This window comes from Alexandromys fortis, unplaced genomic scaffold (assembly GCF_014885135.2).
Source record: "Alexandromys fortis isolate MF-2015 unplaced genomic scaffold, M_Fortis_MF-2015_v1.1 scaffold_5, whole genome shotgun sequence".
Taxonomy (NCBI): Eukaryota; Metazoa; Chordata; class Mammalia; order Rodentia; family Cricetidae; genus Alexandromys; species Alexandromys fortis.
This window is the reverse complement of record NW_026067924.1, coordinates 11,941,959-11,953,951: the sequence shown is the minus strand read 5'-3', so window position 1 is coordinate 11,953,951 and position 11,993 is coordinate 11,941,959. Positions and strand designations below refer to the sequence as shown.

The window sequence follows — 11,993 nt, the reverse complement described above, 5'->3', positions numbered from 1 at the left end:
AGCTAATTGACCCGTTAAACAAGGACTGGCTGCTTAGCTCTTAAAAAAGCAGATGCATACATCATACATGGGCATCATCACCACACGCTGGGCATTCACTACAGAAGGCGCCCGCTGAAGCTAACAGACAAGGCTTTCACTCCCCTCCCTCCAGACTGCACACTGGATGAGGAGACAGCGCATTCACTGTATTGGAAATAACTAAAGAAGCCAGTGGGCTAAGTAAATGAGATTTCATTTGTTTCTTCTGTGCTAATCTCTAAAAATAAAACCAAAATCCCTCAAATAGGATGGCCTTAGGGGTGATGCAAAATAACGTGGTTATTATTGGTGCATAAATGAGTTGCAACTCTGGTCTTTACCAAAAAAAATTCTGCAGGTTGAAGGAAGACCCCCGCTGCACAACTCATGTCACCACTTGACTTGTGCCTGGCATGCTTGGCAGGGCTCCACAAACAAATTGTCTCGAATTGAAACTGTCGGAAGAAAAGAAAATGGGCTAAATTTATTATCACGCATACTTACAGATATCCTCACATAGAAGTGTATCATCATATCCTAGACATTAACCAGACTACAGAGGGGCCAAAAGCCCCCTGAGGTCTTCTTCTTCTTCTTCTTCTTCTTCTTCTTCTTCTTCTTCTTCTTCTTCTTCTTCTTCTTCTTCTTCTTCTTCTTCTTCTTCTTCTTCTTCTTCTTCTTCTTCTTCTTCTTCTTCTTCTTCTTCTTCTTCTTCTTCTTCTTCTTCTTCTTCTTCTTCACATCAAGCAGGAAAACAACACATGCAGGAAACCATAAAACCCTTCAAGTTAACTGTAGTAACGGTCAGTCTCATTAGGATAGGATAGGTGGCTCACAGCCTCTGCAAAAAAGGCACTCTGAGTGATTGCAGCTTTTACCCTGGCCCTGGCATTTGGATGACAGAGCAGAAGATCCACTCGGGTAGTTAGATCATTTCTGTTCTCTTCTGCCTTGTTGAAAGTCCATGCATTTGCATTTTAAGACAGATTTGCTGAACTAGAATGCACACACACACATACACCCCAAATTATGTAAGCTTGCACCTCCAACTGGAATGGTATGAAGACATCCTTGAGGAGACGGATGAGGAGAAGGCTGAAGGAAGGATGTGGCAGTTGAGGTGACTGTCAATCTTTCCCAAAGACCCGAGGCCTCCTACCCGTGCTTCTCTATTAATCAAACGGGGAAAACGCTTGTTTTTTGATTGTTTTTGCTTGTTGTTTCTAATTTTTTATTATTTATTTTTTTTGTTTTTGTTTTCCGAGAATACACTTTGAAGGCCAACCTGGCCTCACATTTGAACTCTGAGCGACTCTCCTGCTTCTTCCCTCTGAGTGTTGTGACTGCAGGTGATGTGCACAGGCCTACTCGTGATCGCAGTTGTGCGCTGGCTTAGTAGTGACTGCAGATGTGCACAGCTGTACTCGTAATTGCAGACGTGCACCGGCATAGTTGTGATTGCAGATGTGCACTGGCATACTTGTGATGCACATGTGCACTGGCATAGTTGTGATTGCAGATGTGCACCGGCACAGTAGTGATTGCAGATGTGCACCAGCACAGTAGTGATTGTAAATGTGCACCAGCATACTTGTGACTGCAGATGTGCACCGGCATACTTGCCTCAAGAGGACGTCCACTTGAAAAGAAACTGGGTCTGAGTTCCTTCCTGGGTTCAGGAAATAGGATTTCAGTGCCCCCTTTTCTTCCTCTTTTCTAATTAATTATGTTTGTGCTGGTGCTCGAATCCAGGTTCTCACACGTTAGGCAAGCACTCGACCACTGAGCCGCAGCCCCATCCTTCTCTGTCTTCTGACTATGACCTCAGACTTAGCCCTGAATCATCCCTTCGTCTCCTTGTAAAAAGGGTGGTATCGATCTTTTGCTTGTATGCTTGTTGAGATCATGCCAACAGACTATGAGGGTAGTCATTTTCACTTGGGTTTGCACTGAGGATATATGAAGAATTTAGTCAGACGGTGGCCTGGTTCTGCACTTGAAGAGGCCTGGGAGGAGGATGCGGGATGGATTTGAACAAAACACATTATGCACTTGCATGAAGTTCTCTAACAACAAATAAAAAAAATATGTTAACAAAATAAAAAGAATCCTGGACTGGGAATTAGGCCAGTGGTAGAGAACTTGTCTATCATGCCCCAGACTCTAAGTTCAATTCCCCATAACACACACACACATGCACGCACATACGCACACACGCACATACCCTCGAACATTTCTTTTTGTTTTGAGACAGGGTCTCAAATAGCCTGGCTGACTTCAGACTTACTGTGTAACCAAAGTTGAACTTCTGATCCTCCTTATTCTACTTCCCCAGTGCTGGCGTGCACCACCTGGTCTGTCTTATGTGATATTGGGAGGCCAATTCAGGGCGCCGTGTGTGCTTCGCAAGCAGTTGACAAGTTAGCTACAGTCCTAGCCTTGTCCTCAAGTCATCCCAATATTGGGGATTTGTGGAGCGAGCAGTGTATTTATTTTTATTTGGCGCTGTCGGCTTTCTGGATGGCTGGCACTGTGGTCAGCTTGCGCAGGCCCTACCTTTTTACAATAAGCCACGAGGTAAAGAGCTGGTACTTAGTAAGCACAGTCTGCAGCCAGGCATTGCTACATGTGTTCCAGATATAGGGTCACACTCAATTCTCACAACAGCTTTATCTATCAGGTAGTCTTTTACTTAGCAATTTAGAACCGAGGCTTCGAAAGGCTAAGGAATTGACCACAGTCCTTCCGCTAGCTGACCTCAGAGCCTGTATTCAGACTCAGATTTTCACTAACTTCAACACTACTTGCCACAGCCAGCACAAAATGCAAATATATTTTGGAAGCTTGAAGGCCTCATGGAAGCAATGCAAACAAGAAGCCAACAAATAAGAAGAGTGTTTTATTTGCAAAAAGAACTCCCTGGAAAGTACATGCGGAGAGAGAAGCATTCAAGGGTTAGTCCTGCCCTTCCACCAAGTTCTCCCATTTGAGACAGGGTCTATCTATACAGTCCTGGCTGTCCTGGAACTCACTATGTAGACCAGACTGGCTTCAAACTCACAGAGATCCACCTGCCTCTGCCTCTCCAGTACTGGGATCAAAGGTGTGCGCCATACCCAGTTCTTGGTAAAAGCTTGATGCCCTGATAATGGGGTTGTGGAGACACAGGTTGCGGAGCTACGGCCCGTTGTGTGCAGGGCCTTGACAAGCCGCATGTGAACTGAGCACCTCACCCTGGAGACAGGGTAACAGTGAGGTGTCGCATAGTCTGAAACACCACACAGATATCAAAAGACATTTCACCACGCATGTGGGCTAGCCACCTCAGCTTCCAAATGGTGGGCAGGGTGAAAAACAAGACGTATTTTCAGGTCTTCTTCTAGCATGAATCAGAGGGTCTGGGGTAAGAGTCAGAAGTATATTTATAGTCCTGGGGCCAAGGCTGTAAAGTCCGGCCAACCGGACAGCTGGAGGGATGGCTCAGCAGTTAAGACTACTTCCTGTTCTTCCAGAGGACCAAGTTCCTAGTGTGGAGTTGAGTGGCATACTGTCTGTGACTCCAGCTCCTCAGAACTCTGCTGTCCCGAGGCCCCTTGCACACACATGCACACATTTCACACGAACACCTCAGTAAAATGAATCTTAAAAACAACTCCAAACACCCACATTAAAGAAGATAAGCACAGAAAGCTTCCACCCTGAGAAATCTCGCTGGGTGATACAGATTTCGTTTTATTTTTTGTTTTTTTAAAGGATGGCACCACCATGCCCTGCTTTGCAAACACTCCTGGGTCATCCCTTAGCGGTCTAAGATTCACGATGAGCTGGCCCCACCTTTAACCCCAGCGCTTGCAAAGCAGAGACAGGTGGACCCCTGAGTTCAAGAGAGAGTTCCAGGGCAGCCAGGCCTACACAAAGAAACCCTGCCCCGAAAAGCCAATACATAAACAACCAAACAAACAAATGATCTATGAGGAAGCCTTCTGACCACAGAGCCTAGACCCCGGAGAAACTCAGTCATTGGCCTTCCAATTTTGCTCTTTCCTCAGGATACTCAGAGCAGTGATGGCAGAAACCCCCAAGGCCTCTTCAGGGTCCCAGCCCACCAGATTAGCTGGAAGGCTGGTTTTATTATTTATTTATTATTTATTTGTCTTGGCACTCCAGGGGATTCAGCTAGGAGCTGACAGGGTGACCAGTGTCACCCATCCACATTGCCGACTGAGCCCAGGGCCTGAAGCAGTGTCTTAGAAACAGAGAAAGCCAGCCAGAGTTCACTCTTCGCTGCTGCGCCACGTCACCTCAGAGTCACAGTGAAGTGGTTTTCTAGGTCTCATTTTGCCTTGCCCAGTCTGGTATGTAAGTGTCGTTTCTGAGTGCAAGGTTAGATAAAGTGCAGAAATGTTTTCCCTTTGCCACACCCCCTGCTAGGCAGCGCGAGGCATCACTGCTGTGACAAGTGAGTGTACCGGAATTCCTTGTTTTCTTCAGGGTGCTGGGAAGGCAGCCCCAGGCCTTATCCATGGTAGTCCAGTGCTCTACCTAGCTACACCCTGGGTCTTAGGATTCTTTTTTTTTGTTTTGGTTGTTATTGTTTCCAGACAGGGTTTCTCTGTGCTACAGCCTTGGCTGTCCTGGGACTTCCTCTGTAGACCAGGTTGGTCTTGAACTCAGAGATCTGCCTGCCTCTGCCTCCCGAGTGCTGGGATAAAAGACTTGCACCACCACCGCCTGGCTGGGCTTTAGGATTTCTTAAAGAAAATATTTGGGGGGCTGGAGAGATGGCTCAGTGGTTAAGAGCACGGGCTGCTCTCCGGAGGACCGGTATTCAATTCCCAGCACCCAGTTTACTATCATCTATAACTCCAGTTTCAGGGGGTCTGACACCCTCACACGGACATATTTAGGGAAACACCAATGCAGATAAAATAATAAATTCTTTTAAAAAATATATTTAAAAGCATCTGCTCTTCAGTGGAAAATTAAGAGAAAAAAATAAACAAGGCAGAAATGCCTATAAAAAGACAAACATTCAAAGATAGGGATCACTTTAAAAATGCACAGCCTTCATTTATATTAGGGTTTAGATGTTCTGAGTCTAAAAGGAGGGCTGTAGAATAAAACCTTAAGCAATCCTATTACATTCACCACAATGGTCAAACATTAAACTTAAGCATATTAAAAAAAATTTTTTTAAAAGATCTTTGAAAAAAAGAGAAAAACTTACAATGCCATGTTGTCGCAGGGTCCCTGTGTGGGGTAAACCAGCATTTTTGGGTCTGTAATTCAGGAAGACAGGCCTTGCCTAGCACCCACAAGGGCCTGGGTTTAAGCCACTATCACAGATGCTCACACACACTCACACAAGGTATTAGCACTCCAGAACATCCAGTAAATGACAGCTCAGTATATACAAGTGTACGTGTGGAGACCAAGAACTGCTTCTGAGAGGCATGATATTGAAGCAATATTATTATTTTTAGAGGGGGGAACTGGTTTTTGTTTTTTTTTTTTTTTTTGCAATTTTTATTCTTTGAAAGCTTCATGCATGTATGCAGTGTATTTCGATCAGAGCCACCTCCCAGCAAATGCTTTTTTCCTGTGCAAATATGCTTGCAAGTGCTGGTCTCCATAAGTCCTTCTGCTGTGATCCCAGGATGCAGGGCCCTTGCCTACAATCCTTAGAATAAGGGGATTATTTCCAAATGCTACTTGTTAACCCTTTCTCTCCAGGGCTGAAAAAAAAAACCCGAGGAAATGTGGAAAACACACATTTTTAAGGATGAGCAAGCCTTTGGAAGGGGACATGGACTTCTTTTTGTCCATGGAAACTGTTGATCTCTAAAACAAACATGAAATACTGATGGGGCCTTCAGACTTTTTCTCCATGCATGCAAGTCTACGAGGGTGCCTGAGGCTTATAAAATCTACACAGTCTCCTACTCTTCTCCCAGGTGGGTAGGGAGGCTCTATTTTACTTACAGTGATCCCCAGGCTGGGCGCAGCACAAGATAGGGAGTTTGGGGCCATATTAACTTTTGTTGTTCTAGAAACAGGTCTTAAGTGGTACAGTCTGGCCTTGAAGTCATGGTTTTTCAGCCTGACCTGTCTCTTGAGTGCTTGGATTATAGGCACGTATCACCATACCCTGCCAACCTTTGCATTTGAGGGGGGAAACCCCTCCCCCCTCCAAACCTAACAAAACAAGCCTCAGTATTTTCTTTTTGCATCCTGTGACTGGCCAAGGCTTTCTCCTCCAATAACTAATAATTTTAACAGACTTACTTGTTCTTGGTCTGTGGAAAACAAATCTTGGTGTGTAAAGGAGATGGCAGCTTCAGAAGCACAAAGCAAAAAGAAATTTAAAAGCTCAGCCAGCCAGGTTGAGCTGGGAAGCCTGCCCCTCCCCCACCTTGAAATTTCCAGACAAAGGGTGTTTGCTGCTGTGTAGCAGAGGCAGAGATTCCCTCGAAGGCGTGCAGGGGGCTGACACACACGTGGTTGACGCCATCGCTGGGGGGGGGGGGTCAGGCCTGCCAAATCTAGCCAAGAGGAACAAGGTTATTTGTCAATAAGATGGCATTAAACCGGCTCTTTGCAAGCTCCAAAGCCACCCCAAGACCAGGAGTCCGCAGCGACAGGGAGGGTTCTGTGCAGGGGTCTCAGGCATAAGAACGACAAAAGTCAAGATTTAGGGTTCAGTTCCAGCTGATTTTATTTCCTTCTCAAAAAAAGTTATTTACAGAAGGTATATAGCAACAACCCGACAGGCAGTGATGGACAGAATTAGCTGGCATGAGTTTTTTTTTTCTTTTTTTTTTCTCTTTCCCAAACATTGCTTTTTTTTTTTTTGTGGCCTTGAATTTTAAGACAAATATTCTACACGGCATATTGCACAGGATGGATGGCAAAAAAAAAAAAAAGAAAAAAGTTTAAAAACAAAAACCCTTAACGGAACTGCCTCTTAAAAGGCAGGTGTCCTCGTGCCTGTCATGTTATATTAAACATACATACACACAATCTTTTTGCTTATTATAATACAGACTTAAATGTACAAAGATGTTTTCCACTTTTTTTTCAATCTTTAAACACAACAGCTATAAACCTGAACACATGTGCTATCACCATGCCATAAGACTAAAACAATTATATTTAGCGACAAGTAGAAAGGATTAAATAGTCAAATACAAGAATGAAAACGCAGTACATAGTGTCGCGAACTCAAATCGGCATTTAGATAGATCCAGTGGTTTAAACGGCACGTTTTTGCTTATAAAAAAAGTGCAAAAAAGATGTGGTTTACAAGTTAAAGCTACAGAATCCCTTTTTGCTGCGAATGCCCCAGTTTTAAATCCTCTGGACAGAACAGCAATTCGTTTCTTTTTTTTTTTTTAAAAAAAAAAATCTGTTTTTTTCTTAAAGCATTATGGTGCTGGGCTGAACTCTCCTCCCCATCCTAAAAGATGGGGGGAGGGGTGGAAAGGTGGAAACTGGTGGCAGGTAAAGGGATACTGTCACTTTAAGAAGCCTGCAGATTGAAGTGTAAACATGGAGAAACCAGGGGCTGATTTTTCAAACTGTGTGAGATATTAACCAGCCACCCTATTATAAAATCAGGAAATCCAAACAGCGATTTACACCGATTAACACCCCCTTTATATATTTTTTACAAAAATACACTGAGAAAATAATCAAACGTTTTCATCTCTCTTGTCTTTTTTGTTTTTTAAAAGTGTCAAAAGTCTACATTTAAATATAAAAAATTAAAAGTTAAAACTCTAGCCCTTCAGTGAAGGAGACGTAAAATGGCGTGGGTAACAACACTAGAAAAAAAAAAAAAAGAAAGAAAAGGAAAGAAAATAAAGGGAAGATAAAAATAAAGAAATGAGGTCAAAAGACAAGAAAGCAAAAGAAAGAGGAAAAAAGGGACAAAATAAGAAAACTGTTTGGCCAGTATAAATACGTCCACATATAAAATGGCATCTGATTACATTTACAAGGAAAAAAAAAATAAAAAGATGGAGCGTCCGTGAGGGGGTAAAAATAAACGGGTCTTCTCAATTACACCTATAAGGAATAAACACACACGGAGAAAAAATTTGGTCCTGAATTGTGTTTTTTCAAAAGTCCAGCACAGATTTGAGTTGCGTTTGAATCCTTTTAAAGAGTTAAGAATGAAAAGGAGCTGGTGATCGGTTCGTTGTAGGAATCAAACATAGCGCCATCTATCCGCTTTTTATATTATCCTACACTATTTTAAAAACTGCTCAACAGTCTTATACAGAAATCTTCAAAAGATAGACAGGATAACATGCTATATTAACCCCACCAGTGAAATAACTCAACACCATCACGATTCCCATTAAGAGAAGAAAAAAATTTCTTTTCCCCCCCGAAACCACTCCGCGGCCCCTGGACCACATCCCACAGTCTCCTATCCTCCCGCCGGCTCTGGATAGCCTCACCTCTCTAATATATATATTTTTTAATTCTTTATTTTTGCACAGACCCTAGGCGGAGGTCCTGAGACCCCAACGCCCTCTGCGCTCCGGATTCTTCTGAGTCCCCAACCAGGCGGCTGTGGCTTCCACGAGGTCCCCATGTTCATTTCTGAGGCTGGCCTGCTGTTCCCTGTACATCTCTGGGTACAGGGAGAAGAAAAAAAAATCCCAACCTGGGACTTCGCCAGCGTGGAATCTCTCCATGCCAATGCTCCCCCCAAGCCCAACACAAACGCCATGGCCAAACGCATCACCCCAGAGCCTTCTGTCTTCACTGCAGAAAAAGAAAAATAAAGAAGGAAAAAAAAATACAAAGAAGGGGTGGGAAGGAGAGGGGGCGCGCTGGATCTCCCCCCTCCTCTTTTGACCAAGAGGCAAAATAAAAATCAAACAAGAAATCACCAAGGTGGTGAAGCGAGAGGGGCAAGATTCCTTCGGTCTCTAGAAGCTTAGCTCGGCTTCTTTTCTCGCTGGGGGTGCAACCAAGTCCGGAAGCTCGTTGGGAGGGGAGGGGGGGGGAGTCTCTTCAAGCAAAAAATGGGGAGGAAACTCGAAGTAGCTTTCTTAGCCACCACCAACAACATCAATAACAACAATAAAAGGTCGCCCCCGTCTACTCTCCGCCTCCTCCGAGTCCCCAGCCCTGGGAGTGGGGGGGATGGGAACGCGGGTCTTCTACGCCCCCGCGCTCCTTCTCCAACGACGGGACGTTGTCCAGGCCAGCCCTGCTCACTTTTTTCTTCCTTTTCTTTTCCCCTTTCTCTTTTCACTCTCCATCTGCTCTTTTTCCTCTTTTTTTCTTTTTCTTTCTTTTTAATTTTTTTTGTTTGCTTTGTTTTACTTTTGTTTTCCTTTTTCCTCTCCTGCCTCTGGCCCTCCTTCTCTCCGGCCCGCGCTCCTTTCAGTAGGTGAAGACCAGGTTGGAGATGCTGGACTCTAGCCAATCTCCCGAGATCATCTCGCTCACCTCGGGCGTGCAATAGTCCGGGAACTCGAAGTGGGAGCCTGAGCCGGGTTCGAAGTTAAAATCCAGGTCCCGATCGAGCGCCGACGAGGAGCTGAAACTGCCCAGGGACATGCTCTCAAAGTTTGAACTGGGGTTCAGGTCAAGCAGGTCGTCTTCGAACTCGTCGTCAGACGACGAGGAGCCGGAGGAGGAGGACGACGACGAGGAAAGCGACGAGGATGCGTGCGAGGGCGCGCTGGACGGGGCGGGCGAGGCTGCGCGCAGGCTGGCATAGCCGCGGTGGTCAGCTGGCGAGCGACCGGCTGCGGGCGATGATGCTGCACTGCTGCGGCCGCTCAGGCTCCGGCCATCAGGCGAGCATCCCGGGCCTCCATCCTCGTAAAGCCCCAGCGGGTCGCTGGGGTCGGCGCCTGCTCCCAGGCCCCCAACGGGGGACGCCGAAGCGCCTAGGCTCCCGAACAAGTAGACGCGCTTCACTTTCTTGTCGGCTGGGTGCTTGGCAGGGGTGGTCAGCGCGCTGGTCGGCGAGGAGGAGGCGGCTGGGGTGGCCGCGCTGGGAGTCCGCACCTTGTAGACTGCGGCCGGCTCGCCCAGGGGCAGCAGGGCGGCCTGCTCCGGAGAGAACGATGCCGCCGCCTTGCCGCCGCCCGCCGGGACGAGTTTGGCGTGGGGCTTACCGACCGCGCTGCCCGCCACCTTGGGGCCGCAGCTCTTCTTGGGCGCGGGCTTAGAGCTGCCGCCCGCGCCACCCCCCGCGTGGCCGCTTCCCGCGTGGCCACTGCCGCCTGCGACCTTGTCGCCCTTCTCGCCGGGCTTGGCTGCGGTAGCCGATCCCGCGCCCGCGTTGCCGGACTTCACCTTCTTCCGCGGCCGGTACTTGTAGTCAGGGTAGTCAGCCATGTGCTTGAGGCGCAGCCGCTCCGCCTCCTGGATGAACGGAATCTTGTCGCTGTCCTTGAGCAGCTTCCAGCGTTTGCCCAGTCGCTTGGAGATCTCGGCGTTGTGCATGTCGGGCGACTGCTCCATGATCTTGCGCCGCTCGATCTGCGACCACACCATAAAGGCGTTCATGGGCCGCTTGATGTGGCCACTGGGCGTCTTGCACCAGCTGGGGTCGTCCGCCTTGCCGCCCGTGGACGCGGTGGAGCCGGGCGTCGGGGAGGACGCGATGCCCAGCTCCAGGCCCGCGCCCGAGTCCGAGCTCTCCCCGGCCAGCAGCGCCTCCGTGTTCTCCGCGTTGTTAGTCTGCTGTACCATGGCCCCGGCTCGCCGGGCGCCCACGCGCGCTCACACGCTCGCGGCGCGGTCGCCGGGCCCTGCGGGCTCCCCGGGGCAGAGACCAGGGTCCCCCGAGCGGCGCACGGGCCAGGGGCTGCCGCCTCCCGCCGCCGCCGACCTAGAGTCCCCGCGGCCCTCCGTCCTCCCTCACCGCTGCAGTACTCCCTGCGGGCGCCGAAGCTGGAGCCGCGGCCGGCTAGGAGTTTCTCCGAACGTTGACGGCCCGAGTGTCTTCCAAATGTAAGTTTCTCGCCGCCTTCGGGGCAAGTCTTTCCCCCCCTTCCCTGAAGCACGCGAATGCAGTTCACGAGAGCTCGCGGTAGCTCAGGAAAGCGACATCGTCTCTAGCGCCTAAGTCCCTTTCCTGCAGTGCAAAGCCAAAGCGACTCTGGCTCCGGGACTCTCTGTGGGCGGAATCGACGCTGAGGAGTTGGTGCAATTATTTTGTTGCAAGGTAGGAAGCCAAGAAGCTTGCATGCAACAGACCGGCATGAATAAATGTATGTTTCTCCCTCCCTCCTGCAAGAAGGGGAGCTGGTTACCGGCAGAGTTCTCCCACTGCAGACTCTCTAAGAAAGAGCGTGCAAGAACTGGAGACCGGGAGGGAGACGGCCCTCTTCCCCACACTCTGTTTCTCTGGCTGCAGCTTAGAGCAGACCCCAATTCCGCCTCGCGCTTCTTTATCCTTTCGCAGACAGCCAATCAGCCGCTGTAACTAACGCTTCCTCGTGCCAAGCCCCTCCCCTGTCCTTCCCATTGGCTTGGAACCCGATGCAATAATAATCTCCGCGTGCAATGAGAAGCTCCAAATCTGACCTCATTCCAATTTACAGAGCAAACTTTTTAAAAGGGCTAGAAGTACAGCTGAGATTTCTGCTGCCTCTTTTTTCCCCCTTTTGCTGGGCGCGCTCGCGTGTGCCTGTGTGTGTGCGCGCGCGCGCGCGTGTGTGAAAAGGATGTTAATGCATGAAGTTATTAAGGGGAGAGACGGAAATGTATTCTAGCCATTATGTTAGATAACAAGGGGCTTGGAGGGGGGGTAAGGGTGAAATACTGTAAATGGAAGCTTTCTGCTTAAAAGCCGAGTGATTATTTTTATTAGTTCTTTTCAGCGCAGGAATAAAGAATCAGCCTTTGGTCAAAGTCTCTTTTCTCAGCTCCTTCTTAAAGCTAGAGATGTAAGTGGGGGGAGCCACAACAATAAATCAATGGATATTGAAAACCAT

General features: G+C 48.0%; 1 protein-coding gene across 1 annotated transcript; it reads right to left on the bottom strand.

Moving 5' to 3' along the window:
* Positions 1–6,711: 6,711 nt before the first annotated feature.
* Positions 6,712–10,888, bottom strand: Sox4 (SRY-box transcription factor 4). Its single transcript, XM_050142469.1, has one exon. It carries the CDS (start codon positions 10,744–10,746, stop codon positions 9,424–9,426), a length of 1,323 nt encoding a protein of 440 aa, XP_049998426.1. The 5' UTR covers positions 10,747–10,888; the 3' UTR covers positions 6,712–9,423.
* Between the last annotated feature and the right edge of the window lie 1,105 nt (positions 10,889–11,993).